Source organism: Lipotes vexillifer, unplaced genomic scaffold, assembly GCF_000442215.2.
Source record: "Lipotes vexillifer unplaced genomic scaffold, Lipotes_vexillifer_v1.1 scaffold382, whole genome shotgun sequence".
Classification (NCBI taxonomy): Eukaryota; Metazoa; Chordata; class Mammalia; order Artiodactyla; family Lipotidae; genus Lipotes; species Lipotes vexillifer.
In genome coordinates, this window is record NW_006780611.1 from 1,741,979 (window position 1) to 1,767,967 (window position 25,989).

Genomic DNA, 25,989 nt, shown 5'->3' on the forward strand with positions numbered 1-25,989 from the left:
TTTTTTGCACATCTCAATCCACTCTGATGTTTTGGGTCCCATTGAGTTCAGCCTCTATTTGGCCCTGCAAACCTTTGGACGTTTGCCTGCATTTCATCCCAGGCTGCCCTTTCCTTCAGGCTGCTTGCTGTTGGGTCACAGAGGTCACAGCCTCTTTTATCACTTTGATGCCAACAAGCAGACACTGACCAGAAGACTCACGTTTACTGCAGGGGTTATTTCCAGAGCTAAACCTGCCTTTAGGTCTTCAGAAAGTGTTCCTTTCCATAGACAGTGTGCATTCTTTCAGAGGCTCCTGCTTATATTTTGGCTGTGATGCTTTTTTTATTCCCTTTTAAACAGGCAGAGGCCAATCCCGGCCAGGAACGAGCCAGCAGGCTCAGGGGGAGGGAGTCTGCACCCTTCCTCTCAGTTCCAGGGTCTGTGGGAGGCTCTGCCTTACCCAGGCTGGCCCAGAAGTTTGGGGTGATGTGCAGAGACCCTCGATCTTCATGGGATCCAAAAGGCAGCTCTCAGTGGAGTCTGATCCCACCAGGGAGGTCAGGTTTTCTGTCTGAGCTGCAGAGTTGTTGTTGTTGTTTTTTTTTTTTGCGGTACGCGGGCCTCTCACTGCTGCGGCCTCTCCTGTTACGGGGCACAGGCTCCGGACGCGCAGGCTCAGCGGCCATGGCTCACAGGCCCAGCTGCTCCGTGACATGTGGGATCCTCCCGGACCGGGGCACAAACCCGTGTACCCTGCATCGGCAGGTGGACTCTCAACCACTGCGCCACCAGGGAAGCCCTGAGCTGCAGCTTTGAGAACGGAAGACTGAGGGGGGACAACATGGCCTTGGTGAGCCCGTCATCTGGCTTCTCCTGCCCCAGGTGAGAGGCTCTTCCTGCTAACTCTGCCCCTTCCAGTGGAGCTCACCTCTGTGCTGGCATCTTTTCCTGGTCCTGCTAGAGCCGCGTATTCACAGAGTGAAGGGGGAACCGTGGTGCAGGGAGGCTCCACCTCTGCCTGATTGTTTTCTGACCACTGCAGGGGTCTCTAGGTCCGAAGGTTAGGTCCAGGCACCAGGAGGAGGCCCTGGGCTCTTTGTGCATCACAGGAGGTCTTAGTCAGAGCAGGAGCTCAGAGGATAAACAAGCAGAGGCATCCTAAGGTTTCCACCGTCCACTCTGGCAAAGCACCCAGCGGGGTCTTACCTGACCTCAGTGCACACTTCTCTTCTCTCCAAGTCATGATGCTATTGCCAGTTGTCCTTATTTTCAAAATCTTTTGGAACTGGAAGCTGGGCAGAGGCTGTTCAGCCAGTGTGATGAGTCTGTCACCCTAGTAATCCAGAAAGCCACGGCCACTTCTCCACAGACTTGGCACGAGGACCAGACTCTTCCTCTCTCCTGCAAAGGTCCGGGGAGCGGGCCATCCTCGTGGCGTGGACGGCAAAGGTCATGGGGAAGGGGGAAAATGCAGCTCTCCACTTGTCTGTTCCTCGCCCACCATACGCCCATCTGTCCTATGAAACCCTGAAGCCACACGGCCATGACCGCACAAGGCCAGGTGCAGCCCGGACACGCAGAGTGGAGAGACACCCCCAGGGCCTGGGCGTCCCTGCTACAAGGCACCAAAGGGTTTCAGGAGGGAACGAGGGTGTGGCTTCATTCGGATGCAGCCATTGGGAACATGAGCACTCCAGAATATTCTGGAAGGTGCCACAGGAGGAAAGTCACCAGCCTTTCACCTACAGAGCACCCCCCTGGGGCTTAGAAATGCTTCTCATCCACTATTGCTCTTTCCCCAAACCCCAAGGACCTGTGAGGTCAGGCTTACCCCTTCCACAGATGAGGAAACTGAGGCACTGAGAGGTGAAAGTGACTCCCTCAAGGCCAGCCTCCCAAGTGTGCATCACACCTGTCAAGCCTGCAGGCAGCAGGGGCGGGGCAGGTGGCGGCCCTGTCCTGGGGCCCAGAGAACAGGGCTTGACACAACAGGGCAGTGTGGGGAGGTGCGATCCCACACGGGTCCAGGTGAGCCTGAGATGACGTTCTGGTTGGGGGATGAGGGGACCCAGGGGCAGAACTGCAGAGATGACAATGCTGGCCTTGGTACCATGCCGGCACTTACATCACCGGGTGTATCTCAGTTTAATGGGGAGTTGACATTTAAAGTGATTTAGATTGAGACACAAATCCCTCTATTTCATTTTTCAAGACTGATCTTTAACAAATGTCTACGCCAAATGCCGTATTTCACACCCTCTGTGGCACCCAGAAGCCATCAGAGCTGCTCTGTGGGCGGAGGGGCTGGGCTGGGGACCGTGGGTCACACCCAGACCGCAGTGAGAGGGCCAAGCAGCAAGACACAACCACAGAGAGAGGTTTGGGTGTCCAGACCCTGGGGCGTGAGGGGCAAGCCAGGGTGGGTGGAGCAGATGCCAGGGGCCCGTTGTTCTGAATCAGAGCCAGAGCCGCGCTGGGTTAGGAAAAACATCACTGCCCTGAAGATTTCTGCCGTGCTCATGCTGACTTAGCCTCCATCTCAAATATACGATGTGCCTTTTCACAGTACAGTTAAGAAGGATCAGATTTACCTTTGTCTTTCACGAAAAAATAAATCACTAGGTAATGAAATGTCACGTGTAAGATTACAAGGACATTGTAAACCAACAGGACAAACCGTGTTTTCAGCAGCTTTGCCTGTCGTTATGCCCAATTAGTTCATGAAACGTGGGATCAACAAAGAGTATCAATTCAAACAGCTCTGCTGGAAACCGGGGATGACTCTGAACTTCGCGCGTCCTTATCGAAGGCTCACGTTGACATGCTGAGAACACACTGCATGCCTGCAGGACCACAGGGGCACTCCTGGCCGTGGTACAGGGCCGGGGGGAGGTGGCAGGCCCCGGACAGCCCTGGCTGGCATGGCGGGCTGGCTGAAATGGACAGCATGGTGGTAGCAATGTCTGCTCGCTCTAGAACGGCTGCCCGGATCAACAGTGCTGTTCTCTGAGGGTTCCCCTATGGGAACACATACCCCATCGAAGGTGGGGCCCCAGGCTTCCCTTAGGACTGCTGAGATCTGGGACTATTTGGAATACTTGGATCCCAGGCACCCCCATCAGGCTGAGCTGTAGGACTTGGGCTGACCCTGACCCTGACCTGGTCCTCTTAGCAGGCTGCCTGTCACCTCTGCGGTGTCAGGAACACCCGACCCCACCGTGGTGGCCCGTCCAGTGCCCACTGGCTTTCTCCACTGGACCCCTTTCCTCCTGTTTCAACCCTTGCCATTTACGGATTTAAAATGATTCAAAGAACAATTGCTTTAAGGAAAATCGAGACTCATGTAACACAATTACTGTAAACAGCTATCAGCGTGTCATGCCTCCTATAATGAAACTGGCCGAAAGTGCCAATGGAAATATTGTGGGTTTGGTCAAACCCGTTTTTTGTTTCCAGGCTCACTTCTGCCGAGAAAATGAAGAATGTCAGTGTTCGTGATGCGTTGGTGCCAGGCCGGCCATCTACGTCTGTGTTTACACACAGAATCTATTAAAATGTCCAGCTATTATTGCCGTGATGAATAGCAGCGATTCAAAAGCACACAACATGGACTGCAGACAGGGATCAGAGTCATGAAAGGGTATTTTTCATTGCTTGTGAGGAACAGAGAACCGGTGAGTGGCAGGTACCGAGGTTCTCCTGGAGGAGGACCCACCGTCCTCTGGTTCCTCCACGTTTATCCTGGAACCTCCTGCACAAAAGCCTCTTGCCTTTGGGAGCACGTCGTGGACAGAGCATCCAGACCCCTCCCGGGTGGTCCTTGGAAGACAGACGGAGAGGCTGGCTTGGCTGGGGCCCACCCATCTCAGCCCCTCAGTGGTGAGAGGGGGCGGTCCTCCCACCCACAGAGCTCCTTCCAGGCTTTTCCTCTCCCCAGCCCTCCTGCCAAGCTCACCCCTGGCCTCCAGGGCCCTGCTCTCTGCCCCCAGTTCAGGCTCCAAGCACCGTGTGGGCTCCAGCAAAACCCACCATAAACACCATCCGATCAGATTCCAGAAGACAGACGGCAGCCTTCCAGCTCTGCCTGGTGGGTGACTCAGCCGCGGACCTCACGGTTCGGCCAGCTCCTCCTCTGTCCCTCCCATCCCCTCAAGGGGCAGACGTGGCCCCGAGCCAAATACCCAGCACAGAGCCGGCACCCAGAACCAGGAGGGACCACGTAGGTAAAGGACTCTCCCTGGAGAGACGGACTGGGCTGAGTCCCTGTTGCTCCCCGCCGGGCGGAGAGCTTCGCAGATGACAGGAGGCTGTGGCCTCACCCTGCGCCATTCCTGCAGCCTCCTGGCCAGGGTCCCACTGGGCATCATCTGTAGGAGGGGTAAGGCCTGGGCAGGGGCCGGAAGCACGGACCCCATGGACCCTCTCAGGACGGGAGATCCCAGCAGATCCTCAGGACTGACCATCTCCTCTTCCCAAAGGAAACAGGAGAGACCAGCCAGAAGCAGCCGACCGTGGCCTCGGATCAGTCGGGCACACACCACCTCGTCCTGCCCCAGAACCACTTTTCTTCTGTTGGTTTTCAGAGCAGGAAGGGGTAAGGGTCGGTAATAAGCCCTTCTGATTGCCGGGATGGCTCATTCGTTTGGGAGCAGAGAGGAACCAAGCACCCCCCAAGTGTCCCCAAGCAGCCCTGGCCTTCCCCCCCACCTGGTGTCAGGGTAATCCTGTCTGTGGGAACTCACACCTGGCAGGGAGGCTGGGGAACCCCGAAGCCCTGGGTCATGAAATGGACTGAGCGTGTGTTCCTCCACACGGGGGACGGAGCCCACGGTTCCCGGGGCCCAGAGGGGGGCTGGCATGAGCCCAAAGCATATGGACAGCCAGATGGTGGAGGAGGGAAGGCCTTCGGCTGTGACGGGAGTGAGGCCTGGAGGACGCCGGTCAGGGGGAGCGACAAACCGCACCAAAGGCTCCCCGAAGTCCTGGCCCTGGGGGAGGAGGCCTTGCCACCTTGGCCATGGAAGGAGCCACGTTCCCGGAGAAAGACAGAAGGACTCCCACAAGGGACAGCAAAGTGAGGGTGTGGCACCCCAGACACCGCAGAGCATCAGAAAGGCTGCAGGAGCTCCTGGGTGACCGCAGGCCTGGGAAGGAGCCTGGCAGGGTCAGGGGACACCCTGAGGAACCAAGGGCAACCCAGAGCCGGCCGGGCCAAGCTCTGGGAGAAAGAGAAAGCACGGCCTCCCTGGTGAGGCTGGGAAGGGGGCAAAGGATGCACCGTGGGTCCCGCTGGACCTAAGCCGCCTCCTCCCCTCATCGGCCACGCGGCGTCGGCCACCCAGCAGCAGATCTCACCCGCCAGGACACCTCTGAGCTCCCCTCCAGGACCACAGCCCCTACCCTCCCTGCTGGGGGATGCACACAAGCTGCCTCCACGCGGATGCTGGGGGCCCGCCACGTGGCCCCCCGTTGTCCTCAGCGAGTCCTGGCCCTTCCGACCTGGGTGCGGCCCTGGCCTGCTGCGTGTGGGCCAGGAGGGGTCAGGCCGGGGTCACCAGTCGTCCTGACCTCCGCCTCTCCTCACCCCCCTGCACCCGCTGTGTGCAGCTGTGTCCCCTCCCGGGTACTGCAGGCACGTCAGGGTCCCACCGCTCCTGCCGAGACCTCAGCATCTCACCTGCCGCCCCGCCCGGCCTCAGAGAGTGACCTGAACTCCATGCCCAAGCCCATCCCGGTGCCTCGAGAGTCACTCAGAAGCCGCTCAGGATGGACTCACACCTCATACGGCCCCTGGGTCCCGCCTCACACACTGCTGGTGACGCCTCGGCCCCTGAACTTGTAAGGGCCGGCGCCTGGGGAGCTGTGGCCGTAGACAGGTCTTGACCGCTGGCTAGGTCAGCTCCCTGGGAAGTGAGCTCTGCGAGGAAGCGTGTGTCCATTGCGCGAGGGGCCAGACCTCCCCGAGGGCAGCCGCAGTGCCCGACAGGTGACAGGGCGTGAGATCTCGATACACCCGCAGGGCTGCATGAGACCCAAGGCTCCCAGACGTTCCCTGTAGTATCCTGGACGATTTCCCTTTTTGTGTTCCTGGGGAAGCTTCAGGGTACCCCACTGCCTGACTCCTCTGCATTTGGGGGTTGCCTACAACTTTCGGGGAGCATATCCATCAAGAGCCCCTCCCTGCCCCTCCCTCGAGGAGCCCGTCCTGCCAGCGGGGGCTATGCCGGGGGCTGGACCACTGCACGCACAGCCTCCTGAGGATGGGGCGCCCAGAGTGGGGAGCAGGGCCACAGCTGCCTGACCCCGGGAGGACCGTCCCAGTTACTGATTTTAGGCTGGTGGACCCCTACCCCCACGGACTCTTGGGCTGGCGTGGAATTCCAATGCATCCCAACTCTGCTGTTTTCTGGCTTGGAGCGCTTCAGCTGAGAAGCCACATACACTCTGATGTCTGAGCCTTTGTATGTGACCTATTTTTTCCCTTTGAGTTTTTACAATGCTGTTTTCATCTCCAGTGGCCTGAAATTTCATGCTGATACGCCTCAGGATGAGTCTTTCTTCATTCATTTCTGGCCCGTGGTGAGTCCTTGCACACAGGAAACCCGGGCTTTGAGTCCTGGGAATTTCTTTAGAAAATATGTCTTTGATGATTCCCTCTTCACTGGTCTCTGTTTTTGGATCTTATATTCTTTAGACCTCCCGAATCGGTCTCTAATCTGTTCTGTCTTCTCCTTTCCTACTTCCTGCTTCTTTTTTTAAGTTCTGCTCCTGCCCTTTTGAGATTTCCTCAATTTTTTTTTTTTGCGGTACGCGGGCCTCTCACTCTTGTGGCCTCTCCCGTTGCGGAGCGCAGGCTCCGGACGCGCAGGCCCAGCGGCCATGGCTCACGGGCCCAGCCGCTCCGCGGCACGTGGGATCTTCCCGGACCGGGGCACGAACCCGCATCCCCTGCATCGGCAGGCGGACTCTCAACCACCGCGCCACCAGGGAAGCCCGAGATTTCCTCAATTTTATATCCCAAACGTTTGCTGGAGTTTTAACAAATTCTGTCACACACACACACACACATACAGGTACGCATTAAGTCTGCGAAGACATATACGCACATCACGTGTGTGTGCACGTGTGTAATTTCCAGAAGCGCTTTCTTGTCTTCTTACAGCTCCTGAAATAAGTCTTCCTTCAAGGAAGCTACTGCCTTGAGACAAGCAGCATGCGACTCTGGGTGGGCGCTGGGGGTGAAAGTGACCTTGGCCAGTGAGCCTGGCGGGCTCGCCGTGCAGTCTCCGTGTTTGTGTCACTTCCTCTCTGCTGCCTCTGCTGTTCTGTCCCCTCTGAGCTCCTAACCCCTTTCCTTAGGTTTGTGTTTGTTTGTCACCTCTCTCCTCCCACCAGACGAGGATCCTGATGCTAGAAGCCCGGCGGGGGCATGGGGGGCTTCACAGAGGGGCCTCAGACCCCAGCTCACAGCGCCCAGGTTCTGCACCAGGCTTGGTTGGTAGGCTAGCGGGATACCCTCCCCCCAAACTCTTGTCCACCCGAAACCTCAGAATAACCTTCTTTGGAATTGGGTCTTTGAAGATGTAATTAGTTAAGGACCTTGAGATGAAATCGTCCCTCATGTAGGGCGGGCCCTAAATGAGATGCTGGCATCTCTGTAAGAGGAAAGAGGGAAGTTCAGATGCCCAGGGAGGAAGCCGGAGGCCGAGCCTGGTGGGACGTGGCCACAGCCCAGGAGCCCCCAGGATGGCAGGCAAACCCCAGAGGCTGGAAGAGTCAGGAAGGACCCTCCCTGAGGATGCAGAGGGAGCGCGGCCGCACTGACCCCTTGATCTTGGACCTCCGGCCTCCACACTGCGAGGGGGTGATTTTTGTTCCTGGAAGTCACCCAGTGTGTGGTCACTTGCTACAGCAGCCGTGGGAAGCTCAGAGCCTAAGTTTCCCGGTAAAGAATCCGCCGTGTCCTGACTGCACCCTCTGGGAGTGGGTGGGTCTCACATCTCGGGACTTGGGTTTCTCTCCATCTCCGAGTTTTCAGGAAGTTCCCCTACACTTGGCGTTGGTCTTATGGGGTCCAGAGTTGCGCAGGTGTGATTCCTCCCCGGCGTGAGCCTCTGGGGGCTCCAGGCTCCTGCGGGGCACACAGGGGGCTCCAGCCACAGTCCAGGTAGGGAGGACCTGGGAGCCCTCCTGCGGCCTTTCCACCGGCACCCTGTCAGCTCCGCCTCCACTCCACACGCAGGGGGCCTGCGCCCTGACTCCCGAGTCCTGGGGTCTGAGCGTGACCCTGCTGCTCCCCTGGGCTTCAGCTCCCCGTGACCTGCCTAGTGCAGCTGCCTCTCCCGTTTGGCTTTGCTGTTGCCTCTTTTTCTGTTCAGTCCCCGCACGTCCCTGCCACATCCAGGGGTTTCCAGGGGCAGAAGTGGGAAGCGTGTATTCTGTTCTTTACACCTGGGAGCCTGGTACAAGCACCTGCGAAGTGCCCCCTGACTGCCTTTCGAGAACCTGAGCCCCAGCGTGAGGGGTCCAGTGCTCGGGGCCCCTGAGGCTCCTCCTTCTGTGTGTTCAGCCCTGGGTGGGCACCTGGCACAAGGACCCTGGCTGAAGCGTGGAGGCCTGGGCCACGTGTTGGGCGAGCTCCGTAGACAGAAGGCCCCGGCCAGCCTTTCTCAGGAATCTCGGTGGGAGGGGCCCACACCGGACACACACGAGGCCCTCGGGTAGTACATTTTGAATCCGGGAATGCAGAGGCCTCCAGGTCGGACCTAGGACTCGTCCCTCCTGAAGCTCCAAGCTTCCCGGGTGGGGCGGCGCTGGGTCTGCGGGGGCAGCCCGGATGAGGCCGGCCGGCCCTGGGACGGTGAGGACGGACAACCAGAAGGGGCACTGCTCCCTCCCCACCCCCTGCCCCGTACCGGGCTGGCTCTTCAGTCCTGGACCAGCCACGTGGAGGATGGACGTTCGGCACGGATGAGTGACAGTAAGAGCTGCCTGGGCCTGGATGCCACGTGGGTCAGTGTGTGCAGTGCACGCTGGCCTAAGTGCCAGGCTGCCCGGCCCAAGCACGGCCAGTTCACGACAAGATGAGGGAGGCAGGGGTGATGAGCCGCAGGCCTCCAGGCTTCAGGCAGAGCTGGGCACTCCTCCGTCCCTCCGGGGCCTAAGGGAGCCCCCCGGGTGCCCGTCTGCACCTCGCTGCTGCACACTCCCAGGTCCAGGACACCTGGGCCTGGGCGGAATTTGGACTTCCTGGGGCAAAGGTGATCAGAGGCAGCTCCTGGGAAAGCTCTTCTGTTGTCATGAATTTCCACGACATCCAAGGTCCTGGAGTAGATTTGGTACAGACACCCCCCAGAACACCCCTTGCCCCCCACAGTGGTGTGTCCACGCAGCACAGAATTAAAACGTAGGACTTAATTGTTCATCTGAGAGACGGATTCAACCAGCTTGTTTGTTCTGGTCTAGGAGGTGCTCATTATAGCAGCTACTGTGGAGCGTCTTTAACACAGAGGCACTGCACGTGGCAGATGGAGCACGTATCCGACTGTCCTGAGTGCCACTAAAGCCCGGGCGCCGCCCCAGCTGCTCACATCTGGACAGAAGCTGAGGGTGGGCAGGACGGCGCTCCACTCGCGGGCGCCTCATGCCTACCTGGGGCCTGGCGTTGCCCGGTCAGCCCTGCTCTAAGGGGCCGCGAGGGGGCCAAGGAGGGGATGTTGTTTGCGACCTTGGGGAGGGCCTGTGATGTCCACCTGCTCAACTTGCCCGGCGCCGACCAACGTCACAGGCAGCCCTCGGAACAGGGATCACGGGAGCCACAGACGCCAGGTCCGCCCCGCTGCCCTGAGTACCTCCGGGATGCCGGGTCCCCAGCTCTTCACTGCAACCTGTCCTGGTACCCGCGTGACCTCATCTGTGACCCTGTGTGCGCTCCACGAAGCAGCCTTCACTCTCAAGACACAGATGCTCCCGGATGTTTTTATTCTGTTTCTTCCTCCTTCTTTTAAACGCTGATCATGAGCCACTAAATTAATTTCACAACCCACTAACGGGGTGACGACCTGCACTTTGAAAAGAGGTGATCTAGGAAATGCAAACGTCAGCATGTACCTGGGGTCTGGGCTCTGCTAATCCATTAATCAATTTATCACATGGATGTACGGGAGCCCCGAATGAGGGACCAGGGCTGGCGGGACCACAAGGCCTGCGCCTGCCCTCAGGCAGCTCATGGTTTGCTGGGGACACAGAGAAGGGAGCAGCCACGGCCCATGCAGAGAAGGGGGTGGGGCGTGACCAGGCGTGGGGCGGGGGTGACAGCCACTTCCGGACGTGGCCCTGGCTGCAGGGGCGCTGGGCTGAGACCCTGGCACCTGGGGTAAATTAGCAGTCACGTGGCCAAGCAATCCTGAGGTGTCTTACAGCCCCCCTCACGGAAAACCAATTTATGCTCAAACGTGAAACCCCACAGTGCTAATCTGCCGTCTGTAAGAGGCCCGAGGTGCAATCGTGGAAGGGGATCACGTGCTCCAATTATAAGGTGTTTGGGCCAAGAGCTCAAGTAAGCTTTTAAGAAGCTTTGAAAATAGGTTTCCGCACGCAGGCCAGGGTCACCTCTGCAGACACTTGGGACAATGACAGAGCTCGCTGGTCCCCTAGGGTCATCTCAGAGGGATCTGCCAACCCAAGCACCCGGGGCCCATTTCCCCGGTGGGGATGTGACCCTGCGGGCCAGCACACAGGCGGGAGGGCACTGTCACGGAACACGTCTGGCCACTCGGCCGTGTCTCCGAGTGTGAGCGCCTCCCGCCGGGGGAGTGAAGGGGCCCTGAGCGGGTGCACCCCTCCCTGACCTGCCCCAGGTGTGGCAGGGCCTTCCTGCCTGGACCGTGGGCTTCTCCTGATGCACCTGTTCCAGCACGAGGCACTCTCCAGGGTGGGCTGATCTCAGGATGCGCGCATCAGAGACTCTGTCTTCTCACCTGGAAGACCCATGGGCCTTCTGTAGCGCCAAGGCCGCGTCTGAGTTGGGCTGACCCGGCACCTCCACGGCTCACTTACCCCCGGCCGTGGCCTCCCTCAGCCACCCCAGCTGCACTTTTCACGGCTGGAAACCCGAGGTGATGGTTCTGAGCTCCGAGACCTGTGAGCCCGAAGGGAACGACTGTCTGCACCGTCTCAGCAAAGGTCTTAGAGCACCTACGTAAGGACCTGAGGCTGCGCTTGCAGGGAGAGGGTGCTAGGGCTGCTGAAGGAGCGCCCTTTGCACGTAGAGGCCCCCCAGAACCTCCGAGGTGCGGGGGCGCCGGGAGCTGGGATGCGCTCGGGGGCTTGACGGGAGGAGATGCCCCGATTCACCGTGAGGAGACTGAGGGGTGCTGCCTGGGGCCACGTGACCTGGAGGTCAGGCCTGACCCCGAAGCCATGCACAGCCAGGCCCGCCATGGAGGGCGGGTGGCCCGGAGCCCTCTCCAAGCCTCACCTCCTGTGGGTGTTCATTCAAAAGACCCCCGACGCAGCGCCTCCCGCACCAGGGCTGGCCCGGGCCCTCTGCACAGCCACACGCTGACCCCGGGCCCCACGGATCTGGGGGCAGTGGCCCCTGGGGTCTGCTTGTCCCCCAGTCTCCACCTTTTGGGAAACCTGGAAAGGTCAGCTGCTTCCTAGATGGTCGGGGAGGCAGCGGCCCCACCTCAGAGGCCCTTCTGCTCCTGGAGCAGTGAGGCAGGTGGCAGGTGGTGAGCTGGCACACCTGCACACTTGCCAGGTCTGACGACAGATCCCTCGCTTCCGTGCTGCACGTGCATGAACAACCACGGCCGATGCTCAGACAAGCGCACAGCTGCGGCTTCAACGACTGGAGGCCTGGGGGCGCTTGCTGCAGCCCAGTCCAACGCTCCTCGTGGGCGGCCCTGCTTGGCACGGGCCCCCAGGCCTGCAAGGGGAGGCTGCAGGCAGGACCCCACTGCCTGAACTCCCGCCAACACAAGAATCCTCCGAGACATCTGATGGGCTGCCTGGGTGTAGCCGGGGGCCCGCGTCTCCGCTTGACAGGCCCGTCCTCAGAATGTGCCCCCAGAGGCCTGGCTTGTCCCCACCCGACCTCCCTGCCGGCGATGGGACCAGGGCGTCCGTGTCTCATCTCGGAGCAGCTACGCCTAATTGGCCTCTTAAGGACGTTGCTGAAACAGCCCATCTGACTTCTCCAGTGGAGGCTGCAAGGGCAGGAAGGGTGGGTTTTCCTCTAGACTAATTCCTGAGGGGCCGTGGCCCCTGCTTCTCTGCCATGGATGCCAGGGGAGAACTTCCAGATCCCTCCACAAGAAACCAGACTTCCCTGGCATAACGTCCCCCAGCATCGAGGCGGGAATTTTGGCCAGGAGCCATAGCCCACCCCAGTCCTCAGCTGCCTACGTCAACCTCACAAGGAAGAGCCCGGATGAGGGGTGAAAATTGGCTGGCGGAGTCCAACACTGTGCGGGCCCAGCATATGGAGCACCAGAGTCCCCGTGGCCCTGGCCGGGCAGCCCCGCTCCCCTGGTCCACACCATCCCAGCCTGTGCTTAATGAGTTTTCCTGTGGGGAAGGAATCTCAGAGCAAACAGCCCCAAAGCCACTTTGCCGCCCTCTGCCTCCCAGCCTGCGGGAGACCAGCCTGGGGAGCCCAGAGTCCACAACTGTCCCTCTCGGTGGGATCCAGGAGGGACAGAGGCACCCTCAGGGCCTCTCGGGGTCTGTGCTCCAAACAGCCACCATGACTACCTGGGGGGCGAGGGGATGGCCTGGATGAGGCCCACGGCCCCTCCCCAATCCTTTTTCTTTAAAGGCCCTTCGTTCTGAAGCCCTTCTGTGGGTTCTAACCTTCCCTCCAGCCTGGAGCTGGGAGTCCATCGCCCAGAAGCAGGACAGCTTCACCGGCAATCTCGTGTGAGCTGACCGGCCGGGAGGGGGTTCTGTCCAGCCTCTCGGGCCGCTGGGCACTCAGTGACCGTGTGATGGGTCTGAGCAGCCCGGGAACAGACTGATCCGGCCGCAGAGCAGGGAGGTTCTGGAGGAGGCGGGGCTGGCAGCCTGTGTGTCCGTCCTGTCATCGCGTGTGTGGGGTGCACCCCGCCCCAGTGCGCTCTGCTGCCTCAGGCTCCCGCAACCCCCGCATCTGTCCGTCCTGTCATCGCGCGTGTGGGGTGCACCCTGGCCCAGTGCGCTCTGCTGCCTGAGGCCCCCGCACCCCCCGCATCTGTCTGTCCTGTCATCGCGCGTGTCGGGTGCACCCCGGCCCAGTGCGCTCTGCTGCCTGAGGCCCCCGCACCCCCACACAGCCAGCGCCGCGCACCTACCGTGGTGGTCTTTATCCGCCCGCCGGGCTGCGTGCACGTCCAGCCTGACCGGTTGATCAACAAGTCACAGCCTTCCCCCTCCAGACAAGGGAGCATGTCACACCACTGCTTTGTTTTGATGATTCGTGCTGCGGAGAGAAGAGAGAGCTGTCAGCGCTGGCCTGGGGCATGAGCCGTACCTACGCAGCCCGATTCCCGGCACTGGAATTCAGGGAGGGGACGGTCCAGTGGGCAGCGCCTGGTGTCAATCAGGGTGCCCTGGCCAGACTGCTGCCCCCTCCCTGGCCTCGCGGTCAATTGCTCACTGCCCACCACCAGCTCTGCCATTGGCCACTCAGTAAGTAGTGACTGAGGGCGCTGGGGACAGTTTCAAGGACCTCCCTTCCCAGAGGCAACAATGTATTTCTCTCCTGTGTCTGGAATCTGCGTGAGAGCCAGGAAAGACAGCAGCGGGCGGGCGTGGGGGAGGTCTCCCGGCCAGGAACCCCCACCGATGCGGTGGGGACTGCCCGACTGTAGGCCGGAATCCTGGGGCCTACGTGGGTGCTGGGAGGGAGGTGGGCAGGGGGAGGGTGGGGACTCCTGGCAGATCATATGGAGGCCACGGCCCTCCAGGGGCCTCATCCACAAAGGGGAGCCCCCATCCCCGAGGACGTCCCAGGGCTGGTGACATCAGGACTCGAGTCCTTGTCATTGTCAGATGGGGTGGGGAAGGTAGACCCCGTGGCAGCTAAGCACTGATGACTCCAAACCCACGCTTCCAGGCAGAAGGGGTCTGTGTCTCTCTCTTCCTGGGAAACCCACCACCTTTCTGTGGCAGTGGCGGGAGGGCCTGGGAGCCCATATGTGACGGAGACCCTGGAAGGAGGGACTTTGTGATGGAGAGAACACTGACTGTATGCATGGAACTGTTCAAGGAACCTGGGAACTACGGGTCATTTTGAAATAGGACAGAGTGATGCGCGTCCTTTTTAAAGCAGGTTCGACTGCTTTGGTGGCTGCAGCGGCCCCCATGGCCCCACCCTGCTCTTCCTGCATCTTGAAATTATTAATAACTTTTAAAGGAACCCAGCATTTCCACTTTGCATGCGGGCCGCCACTCACGCCACCAGTCCTGCAGGCAGTGACTGTCCCTACAAAGGCGATGGGGGACCTGGGAGGGGCCTCACCCCATGGGGGCCTGGTAACTCAGTGAGTCTTAACAAAGGGTGGGCTGGGAGGTGGTCTGGAAAACAGACAAGGATGGCATCCCAGGTGACCTCTTGATGCTAATTCTGACAAACAAGTGGGAGCTGCCTGAGCACAGCGGGGAGTGTCCTGGGATCGATTGGTGGTGCCTGCCAAGGGCACAGCAGAGGGCCCTGTGGGTAGTGTGTTGCTCACCTGGACCCACACCAAGCATCTCTCTACCCACAGCCAGCTGGTCATCCTGAGACCGGCTCCTTTCTAGGCCGAGCTACGGACGGAGCTGTGACCCCCAACCCCTGTAGTCGCAGGATGAAGTCCTGACCCCAGAGTGGCTGGACTTGGAAACAGGGCCTTTACAGAAGTACCTGAGGTTAAATGAGGTCATAAGGGTGGGGCCTCACCCCACAGCATTGGTGCCCTTATAGGAACTGACCTCAGAGAGCTCAGCCTCTCCCACGTGGGACGCAGTGCAGGCGACCGTCTGTGGGCCAGGAGGGGGTCCCCACCAGTCAGCCGCACCTGCATTGCAGCCTCCTCGTCTCTGGACTTGGAGAAAATAAATTTCAGCTGTTCGAGACCTACAGCCTATGGTGCTTTGTGACCGCAGCCTGAGCTAAGACAGCCCGGGAGACGTCACAGCGCGGAAATGCCCCACAGCCAACTGAGGTCAGAGTGGAAAAACACTCCAGCTGAGCATCAGCGTGGTTCCCACAGAAGAGGAGACGCGGTTCTGCTCTCACGGCAGGGGGGGGGGGGGGGGCGTCTCGCTGCCCAGAAACGTCTCTAGGGCACGGCAGGCCCGGCTCCAGCCGCACCTCGCGCTCCACATCGTCCTGCCAGGACCCGCAGGCCACAGGCGGCTGCATTCCCCAGCACATCCCCTCGGGACTCTTTTCCTCATCTGCTCATCATTCCCGCATAAGTCCCCGGAGCAGCCCCGTGTCCCTGGTGCACCATTTTGGTGACAGTAAATGACAACACAAAAACCTCGTCGCACACCAACAAATGCAAACCGTAAACCCATGACGCAGCAACAGGATTGAAATACACACCCCGCCAATCCCCGGAAACGCTATGTGCATGGCTTAGAGACGGTCGTGACGAATTAAATAAGGAAGGGAGGGTTTCTCTGGGGTCATCCGGGACAGACGGCGTGGGAGGAGGCTCAAGAGTGGCTAAAAGAAATCTGGACCTGTGCTCCTGTCTGTCTCCTGGGCCGCACCCAGGGAAATGCTGTCAGCGTACTGTGCCTGTCACCACGGGGCGGGGGGACCCAGACCCCAGCTGTGCCCAGGGAGCGGAGCCAAGAGCAGGAACGTGGCCTTCTCAGGCGACAGACGTGCCCTCAGCTGCAAGAGGCAAATGCAGTTCTGGAGGCAGGGAGGCCGAGGCGAGGCCCCATTCAGAGAGACTGGAGCCCAGAAGGGCATTGGCCCAGACCAGCGGGGCAGGGCAGCATGGGCCACGCCAGAGGCCTGGGCTCTCACGGCAGGTGTGGGGGATGGGCCGTCTCGCTGCCCAGAAACGTCTCTAGGGCACGGCAGGCCCGGCTCCAGCCGCACCTCGCGCTCCACATCGTCCTGCCAGGACCCGCAGGCCACAGGCGGCTGCATTCCCCAGCACATCCCCTCGGGACTCTTTTCCTCATCTGCTCATCATTCCCGCATAAGTCCCCGGAGCAGCCCCGTGTCCCTGGTGCACCATTTTGGTGACAGTAAATGACAACACAAAAACCTCGTCGCACACCAACAAATGCAAACCGTAAACCCATGACGCAGCAACAGGATTGAAATACACACCCCGCCAATCCCCGGAAACGCTATGTGCATGGCTTAGAGACGGTCGTGACGAATTAAATAAGGAAGGGAGGGTTTCTCTGGGGTCATCCGGGACAGACGGCGTGGGAGGAGGCTCAAGAGTGGCTAAAAGAAATCTGGACCTGTGCTCCTGTCTGTCTCCTGGGCCGCACCCAGGGAAATGCTGTCAGCGTACTGTGCCTGTCACCACGGGGCGGGGGGACCCAGACCCCAGCTGTGCCCAGGGAGCGGAGCCAAGAGCAGGAACGTGGCCTTCTCAGGCGACAGACGTGCCCTCAGCTGCAAGAGGCAAATGCAGTTCTGGAGGCAGGGAGGCCGAGGCGAGGCCCCATTCAGAGAGACTGGAGCCCAGAAGGGCATTGGCCCAGACCAGCGGGGCAGGGCAGCATGGGCCACGCCAGAGGCCTGGTCCTGATACCCACACTTCCCTGGCTAGCCTGCAGGACCAGAAAACAGAGGAGGGATGGGTTCAGTCCTGCACTGCTGTGCCAGCAGAGGACCTCGAGCCAGCGGTGCTTCCCGTGGGCTCCGTCCTGCCCGGGAGGCTTGGTGACCAAGGGGACGGAGAAGAAGCTGCAAGCGCGGCCCCTGTGGCCCAGGGTTGGGCCAGAGTCCACGTGTGAACCACACGCCCTTCATGGTCGGTGAGGACAGAAGCCACTCTCGGCCGCCGACCATGGGGCTGTAGACGGTAGACGGACACTGGCAGAGCCCGAGCCAGCCTCCAAGCCTCCAAGGGGCTGGGACGCCTGCTGGTCTCCTGAGGCTCCTCCTCCCAGGCCGCAGCTCAGCTGGGCCCCAGGCCCTCGGTCAAGGACACGGGCCCGCTTCCCTTCCCCAAGGCACAGGCGGTGTCACCAAGCCTTCATCCCCTCTGCTCTGTCCCACAAGCAGTACTAAGAGGCGGGGTGACGGCGGTGGGGGGACATGCAGCCCCCATTCTCCTGCGGGGAGCCCCACAAACATAACGAGACAACATTTGAGGGCCAGTCAGGAAGAGGGAGGAAAGCTTGAGGGGCAGCGTCCCAGGTGCCTTCAACAGGGGGAGGGGCATAGTTCCTGCCCACGCTGCAGCCACAGAGCCTGGCCACACACGTTTACACACACGCACACGTGTGCACGTGTACACATGCACAGGAACACAGAGGTCACACAGATGCCCACGTGCAGGCACATGCACACACGTAAACACCCACAAAGGCATGCACACCACACCCACACGTGTGAAACAGCACACATGTGTACACCACGGACATACACAGATATGCGCACACGTTCACAGGCACGCTCACTGCCATACTTGTGGGACCACTTCATGGGCTGACCTGGCACAGCAGGCATGTGGGTGTGTCTGCAAAACAAATAGGCAGACCTGCTGCCTGGCCACCGCCCTGTCCCCACCTGGTGCGGTGGCCTGGGCGTGCGGGTGCCGGCCCTGCGGAGGGCACTGGACAGCCAGGCTGATCACACAGTGCCTTTCGTTGGCCACGGGAGCTCGGCTCACTCAGCCCCGGCCCACTTCCTGCTGGGGGCGGACGGAGGCGCAGGGCTGGGCCACCACGTCCCAGGGACAAAGGGGCCTTTCGTGCCCACACGTCACCACCTCCTCTCCTCTGGCCCCAGCGTCGTGGCAGCTCCCAGCGGGGGAGGGCGTCGCCCAGGGCTGGGGGTGCTGAGGGGGCAGAGGGACGGCGACTGACGGCTGCGACCAGCGGTCCAGCCTGTTCCTGTGTCACAACCATGGGGCCCTCGGCCCATGTAGGCCAGGGGTGCGGATCTCCCGCTGGCCACGCGCCCAGTGCCTGTCCCGGGCCTCGGGGCCCAGCGTGGACCATCTCTGCAAGCTCGAGCCTTTGAAAGGAAGCGGAAGCCCTGGGACCTGGCCCGGCCCACATGCCTCTCCCTCCGCCTCGCACGTACACACGCCCACACGCCCACACATCCACCGTGTCCACGTGTGGACGTCGGCCTGCAGGGTCCCCATCTCTCCAGTGGCCAGTGCTGGGGCCTTGGGATGGAGAGGCTGGGTCCCTTCTCTCCGAATCCCCCTCTGCGAGGACACCCGGGTGATTCCAGGCCCGGAGGGGCTCATTCCCAGCTGCCGCCCCCCCAGAAGGAAGCCGCCCCTGCAGCCCAGCTGCTCGTGAAGGACAGAACAGAAGGCCTCTCGGGACACGGAGGGCGCCGGGCCAAGCTCTCAGGCAGGCAGGGGCCTGGTGGCTGGGACGGGAGCAGGGCAGGGCCCAGGGCGTCCAGGTGGCTGAGAAGCGGGGGTCCCGGCTGGGGTGCAGGTCCTGGACACGACCGGACTGCTTCAGGTGGGTCTGGGTCAATGGGCTGAAGGGCCAACTTGCCAAAACTGTGGGGCAAACTGTGCCTCGAGTCCAAGACACATCCTGGCAGCTTCAGGGTGACAAGGGCCACAGAGGGGGCTGTGGGGACACAGCCAAGAGGAGACGGAGTGATGTGCATTCACGGGACAGGATGGCTCTTCCCAGGTGAGCAGGCTGGCACTGCAGCCCACGAAGAACCCAAGGGAGGACCCTCAGGACAGGTGCTCTCACCAGGGGTCCTAACAGGACATAGCTCATCTGCCTTGGGGCCCTGCCTGGGGGACCAGCTCCTTCCTCCTTAAGAGACAGAAGGAGCCCGGCCCCTGTGGTCCCAGCTCTGAAAATCAGCCGCCTGGGATCAGAGGGATTCCGGGCTAAATTCACTCAGATCTGACAGCCAGCGGAGGGAGAGGCCTTTGGTTGAGCTCATTTACACCCCAAAAAGCTAATGATGCTTTACATATGCAATTTCTCAGGAGCCTGCAAAACATTCAGAGTTGGTCTCAAACGCAGAGACCAGCAGCATCTTTCTTCGGAAGGCCCACGAGACAAAGCTTTTTTTCTTATCTGCTTACATTTCCTGAGCCCTTGCCCTCACCAGGCCCCGTGAGGGCCTCTGGCTGGCTTAGCCCTGGAGCTGCAGTGTCCACCCTCCAGGGCCAATGCTCTGGAATTTTCCATCTCAAAAGACGGCCCACGTGAGGCAGGAAAAACGCGGGAAGGGCCAGGACGGAAGGCAGAAGCTGGAGGGCCTCAGAGTTCACACTCGCCCTGTTCAAAGGGGACACTTAGCGCTGTGGCTTCTCCCCGGTGCTCTCCTCGACTGGGCTAAGCACCCCTATTTGATTCCTTTCAACCTTCCTGATCAGCGTCCCAAGGGGGTACAGAGGGTCTGAGTGGACCCCAGTTCAATCAGCTCACCAGCCACAGGAGCCTCCTATGGCCAAGAGCCTGTGTGCCCAGCTGTTGATCCTGTGTGTGTGTTTGTGTATATGAGTGCGTGTGTGTGCACACACCTGTATTTTGTGTGCGCACATGCACGCACAAGTATTTGTGTGTGGGTATGTCCCTGTGTGACGTCTGAAATTCTATTCTAGTGACTGAGCTGCACGTTATGTGGGTTCCCTGCCACCAGCAACACCCCTCTCGCCACCGTGATGCCCATGATGCTGGGACGCCCTCTTTGTTTACCAGCACAAACAAGCTCCAAAGATGTGGAAGCTCAGAAACATGCCCCTGCAAGATGCCCTCGCCCACCCCCGCCAAACCTAAGGATTGGACAACCAGGACGACCTTGAAGCCATCCGGGGTCTGGTGGACAGCACGCCTGCTCAGACAGCAAGTGCAGCGACCAGCGCGCTGCTCGCTTGAGTCTGGACAGATGGACGGGGATCGCGGAGACCATATCGCTCCGCTCAACGGCTGTACCCTTTGCTGCTCGTAAATTGCATGGGGTCCCTTTGGAATAAACTGTTTCTTCGTTGCCATTAACACATGAATCTGCTTACTTTACTCAACAGCTTGGAAAATGAATCATCCAGAACAAAACCAGTGGGATTCCAGAAATCTCTGGCCACTTCCTCAGATACAGTCATAAATGGACCTTGTGAGACGGGGAGGCCGCTGTCTCTGGCAGCATCTAACACAGAAGCATCTGTCCCCAAAGTCCCCCGGATCTTGCTGGTAACAGAGGGGTGAGGCCACATCCACACCCATGAGAGGGGCGGCTGACATTTAATATAAGCGTATAGATATTAATTACACGCACACACAGTGGAGTCAAATATAACTGGAATGTATCAAGGGTTCTGGAAGGATCTATCGCATGAAGAGCCGACACAGGCCCTGAGAATGTAGTCCAGATGCTCCTGCGGCAGGGAACGTTTCGAGGACCCCAGGAGGGCCCTGGGCTCCCATCTCTGTGCTCCTCAGGATGGCACATTGAGGCCCCTCCTGGGAGCAGTTACCAGCAGAGGCAGGAAGGCCCGTGGGGCTGGGAGGTCAGAGGGCACCCTGCGTAGCCCCCGAGCTATATCCTTAGAGGACCTTCCCGGCAGTAGCCACTCTCAGGCCATCCCTCCCTGGCAGCCTGGCCCCAGGGACGGGAGGAATCAGAGGCGTAGTGCTCTGGAGGAGGGCACAGCGATGGTGGGAGGACAGGTGAGCCCACAGGAGGCCCCGCACGGCCTGGGGAGGGCCGGCAGCTGTGTGGAGATGACCCGGCACACCTGGACCTCCCTGCCTGGCGGGCTCTGGTCTCCCCCTGACCCAACCAGGGGATCGGTGGCCTTGGGCTTGGGAAAACGCAAACAACCAGAGCATCCGCTGGGACACCCCCATGATTCTGGGAGAAATCCATTTTGCCCTTACACACCCAGGGGCAGCTTCTGCATTTTACAAACTCCTATTTGAAACGTCAGTGCCCAAACACACCAGGTGAGCACACCTGGCGGGACTGAGCAGGCCAGGTGGCTCTTGGGGGCTCTGAACCAAGCTGCTGGGCCGTGCAGGCAGCTGCGGACCACGGGGACTGGCTTACTAACCCTCACGGCGAGTCGCGTACTCCTTCATCGGTTGACTGACTATTGGTTGTTACTTACAAAGAATCAGTTGGCCTGATCCTCACGTCACACATCGGGACAAGGAAGCTCAGAGAGGTTAGGAGATTTCCACGTTCACACAGCAGCCGGAAGGGGACGACGCGAGGGCTTGAGCCCGGCCAGCCTGACCGGGGTCCCCCACGCTCCCTGATTCCACGCGGCCGTGTGCAGGAACAGGCTCCCAGAGGCAGCAAGAGGGTAAAGCAGGCAGGGCCCGGCTGGCAGGAGAAGCCATGGCTCGACCAGGGAGGAGGGGAGACCAGGGTGGCGCTCGGAGCTCGAAGAGCCCTTAGGGTTCGAGTCCCCGTGTGCCGCTGCTCACAGCTGGGCCCTCAGGTCAGGCGCCTGCCCTCTCTGTGCCTCGGTTTTCTCCCCTGTGGATGGGATGAAGGCCGCTGTGTCGGGGCAGGGTAGGGGGCTGATGCAAGGACAGAGCTGATGTAAGAGCCAGTCAGAACGGCCGCGGCTGAGGGAAAGCCCCCGCCCCACCACCGTTCATTCTCTCAGCATCGTTATGGGCTAGGACAGCGCAAGGGATGCTGGGGCGCGAAATGCGCGTGTCCCCCAGCTCCAGGCTGCTCTGCTGCAGGCGGGTGGCTGGCCCCGCAGTGGGTGTGGGGCACAGGCCTTCGGTCCCAGCATCCTGAGCTCTGGAGGCCAGCAAGGGGCAGCACAGCCACACCGAGGACCAATGCCAGGGCCACTGAGGGGACAGGGAGGTGACCCTCCCCTGGGGCAGCCCCACCTCCCAGGCTCTGTTCAAGGGCCCTTGTGCAGCCGCCGCCTGCCCCGTCCTCCATCTCCGGGTCCACGAGGCCTCCACGCTGCCCCGCAGCTACACCCCCAGCTGCACGGGGCCAACTCCGGCTCCTGTGCTCCACCACGCTGTCCCGAGACGGGCATCTCTGCTGTTTGCGCTCTCCAGCTTAGCTCTGCTATCAACACGCCTTTCGTCTTCTTTTGAATTATCTTCTCAGGACATATTTCCGGGAGAGGAATTACGGGGTCAGAGGGTCTGAGCGTCTCCATGGCCCTGGACGCATCCCGCCAGGCTGCCCGCCAAGTGGATCAGCCCCCGACCACGGCCAATCATGTGTCCTCAGTCACCTGTCCCCCAGGGGAGTTGGCACCGGGTCCCGTCCTGCAGGCGACTCTGTGACCATCAGTAGGCGGTCAGAGGGCAGCTTTCCGACAGCCTTGGGCCGGAATAACTCTCTCCTACAGACATTTATTCTGTGCACGTTAGGCCAGCGAGCCTGTGTTCTGAGAGCTGCAGGGAGAGATGGCATTTCCCGTCCCGAGGAGGGGCGGGGTCTCGGCAGCGGCCACAGGAGACTCCAGGAGGCCTGGGTGGTGGCTTGTCCCAGCCCCTCTCTGTCCCCAGAAGCATCTGGCAGGTGGATGGGGTCCTGGGGCTCCCACCGTGCTGGACCCACAAGACCACAAGACCACCCAGCGGCATCCCAGCCCTGAGGGGCCTCCAGGCTGGCTCCAGAGGCCTGGCTGCCAGCTCTGGGCTGCTCTGGCCTGGGACCGGCTGGGTCTGCGGTCAGCAGCCCATGGACAGGGAGTTGTTTCCCATTCTGACCCGCCCGGGGGCTGTGCTCCGCCTACAGCCCCCTGCCGCCCCCCACAGGGCTTTCTAACATATACACAGTATATCAGGGGCTTCTAGTGCTCACACATTTCGCTTGGTTCCCAATAATTAGAGCACGCTGCGTGCACGTGTCTGCCCTACCTGCGATTTTGGGAGGGCTGTGCTGACATTCATCAGTTTGTAGGGTTAGCTTCGTTCCCTCAACCTTCCCCCAGCGCCAGGCTGTGCCGATTCCTCTTGTAGCCACTGGGCACATAGAATGGCCTCCAATGGCCCCAAAATATGCTTCGGGTCTTTGCCACGCTGATTACAGCTGACAGCCAGGAAGGGGGGGTCTGTGACGGCAGCGGGGCCTTGAATCACAGCAGCTCCCGGCTACCCACCTGTGTTCCGGGGGTCCCAGACGTCCCAGCTGAGAGCGTGGTGTGGATTCTCACAGCAGCCTCGGACGGGCACAGGGCCGTGGGGAGAAGGAACACAGAACCTGAAGGAACCTGAGACCCTGAAGTCCCGGTAAGGAGCTGCCCGGGTAGAGGTGAGGGAGGGAGGGAAGGGCTCCGTGCAGAGAAGCCCTCATGCAGGGCTGGCCCTGTGCACACACCTGCTCCAGCTCCCAGCTCTGAGGCCCACTTGGTGACAGGTGGACTTCAGCCCCAGGATGGAGGGACGTAGGGTCCGTCATCTGTGGGCCCTGTTGGTGAGGCTTAGTGGGCTCAGCTGGAAAAGGTGTGAGGAGACGCAGGCCTAACAGAGCGTCCTGGGCAGCCACACGTGGCCACTGACCCTACGTCCGCACTGGTCCAGGTGATGGTTTACAAGCTTGCTGTGCTGCGGCACAGGGGTGGTGCCCGGAAAAGGGGGTCCACGAGGATGCTGGGGGGATGGAGCAGGTGGTCCTGGATACACAGGTGAGTGTCGGCCCAGGAGAAGGGTGCCAGGGACAAAGAGCCCTCCCTATCCCGGCTTTCCGGAACCTTCTCTGACCCTGCCTGGCTTCTGCTCCTGGTCTGGGGTGGGTGGCTTGTCATCGCTACCACGGCCCCCACTGTTCCTGGGGTCACGGGGCCTGACGCTCAGCACCGTGTGCGGGTCACGTACCTGTCCCCCCTCACTGGTTTGGTCATCCCCCCTCCCCCACCCCCACCCTCACTCAAGACGGGCAGGACAGTAAGGCCAAAACGCTGACAGGAAGAGCTGTGTCAGTACAGGGTCCCGAAGACCCCATCCCATTCCATCCTCACCAGGCCAGAGCGGGAAGGGAGGTTCCAGCCAGCAGACTAGGGGCGGGCTCCGAGGGGCAGCCCCCTGCACCCCTGCACCGCCCCCAAGCCAGCCGGGGCCTCACTCTGCAGTCCAGGGGTGGCCTCTGTGCCCAACCTGGCCGGGGAGCCCGAGGCTCGGGGACTTCTTGGGAGCAGCCCGCCTCCTCTTTGAGGGGGGCCACCCCAGGGGTCTGGCTCCGGGCTCCCTGAACTGCTCTGGTCTCCTCGGTCACTTGGGATGGACAGACATCAGTGAGCCAGCCCAAACTGCAAAACCTCTGTGAGTCACACCTCCCTCCTTTGCAGGCAAGGCAGCTGTCAGTTTTCTGGAGTCTTCTCAGATGTTCTGAACACTTCGGGGCCAAGCACAGGAGGCCCCCGTCCGCCCTTGGTACCGGGATTAACCCATCAGGGAAGCGAGTGGGATGGGAGTGGGCACAGCTCAGCCGCTGGGACCCCTGAGCTCAAAGGGCGTGTCAACCTCTACCTCCCGGGCAAAGAGGGCTATGGTCACTCACTCAGGCTGCACTCACCCCAAGCCACGGGGCACGCCCAGCTCAAGGATGTGGGCCTGTTCTCAGGACCAAGGGGCAGGCGGGGAGACCCACTTTCCCTGGAGAAGCCTGGGGTCCAGTGGCCCCAAGGCCATGCATGTTCCTGGGTGGGGTCTGTGATGGAGGCCAAGGCCGTGGGCCCCGCCAGGCTGGCACACGTCACACCCAAGACCCGACAGTTCGGGAAGAAAAGGCACATTCTCCTCCTGGTCATTCATGCTGAATCCTTTAATCACTCAGAAAAGAAATCTGCAAAACCCAGATTACATTTTAAAATTAGACAAAATTTTCTTTTGACAACTTCTAGACAGCATAATTTAGCGAGAACAGTCTCGATAATTATTTTTTCTTTAAATAGTTACAGTAGAATGGATTAATTTTTGAGACGGTTCTCTGATTAGTGTGATTCATTAGCTGCCTGGGACCTGTCCCCACCAGAGCTCTAGAATGGAGAAGTGTCCCCGTATGATTAGTTAGCATCCTGCACCCGTGGAAAACACTCCAGATTTGGGTAATCAAATTGGATTGAGAGAGAAAAACCACAGTTGTCACGAGCTACCTGTCTCGTTATTTCACTAGGATTAAGAAAAGTAAGTAGAGGGAACAGGAAAACACTCCAATCATTTTTCTTGGGCAAATTCCCATGAATTGACAGAAGCTCCTCGAGACGGTAGACAGGAGATGCAACCGGCTTTTCATTTTAACCTGAGGCAGGAAAGCATCTCCCTGCTTCCGGGAGGTGGCAGGGCTCCTGGGGGAGCGTCACGGCCTCACTGTGTGGAGACCCTGCACATCCCTTCGTAGAGAGCTGTGACACACTTTCATTTAGGGAGGCCACTTGTGGCAGCTGGGCGCCCATGGGGCTGGGGGCTGTGTTGTGGGTCAGTCTCCCAGGAAGTGATGACGGCCATGGTCCAGGGGCGTGCTCTTGCCTGCATGGGGGAGATGCTGGACAAGACAGAGGGGCACTGAGGCTGAGAACACTGGCTGCTTTCAGGGAATCCAGGCCCCCACTAGGACTCAGACCTATCAAGCTCTCACAGAAATTTTCACTGTGAGGCGCATGAAACATTTAGAAAACCATCCTCTGTCCACTCATTTCTCCTTCTGTTCACCTGTCCATCCATCCAGTCATCCACCCCTCCATTCGTCTATCTACCCATCCATCCAACTATCCATCCACCCAACTATCCATCCACTCAACTATCCATCCATCCACTCACCCACTCATCCACTCATCCATCCACCCACCCACCCATCCACTCATCCACCCATCCATCCATCCATCCACCCATCCATCCACCCACCCATCCATCCACCCA

General features: G+C 60.3%; 1 protein-coding gene across 1 annotated transcript in view; it reads right to left on the bottom strand.

Moving 5' to 3' along the window:
• The window catches only part of TAFA5 (TAFA chemokine like family member 5), a 205,701-nt gene that overhangs the window by 17,650 nt on the left and 162,062 nt on the right, over nt 1-25,989 (bottom strand). The window contains exon 3 of the mRNA XM_007453899.1: nt 13,317-13,444. Coding sequence (XP_007453961.1) covers nt 13,317-13,444 — 128 coding nt within the window. The remainder of the gene's footprint in view (nt 1-13,316; nt 13,445-25,989) is intronic.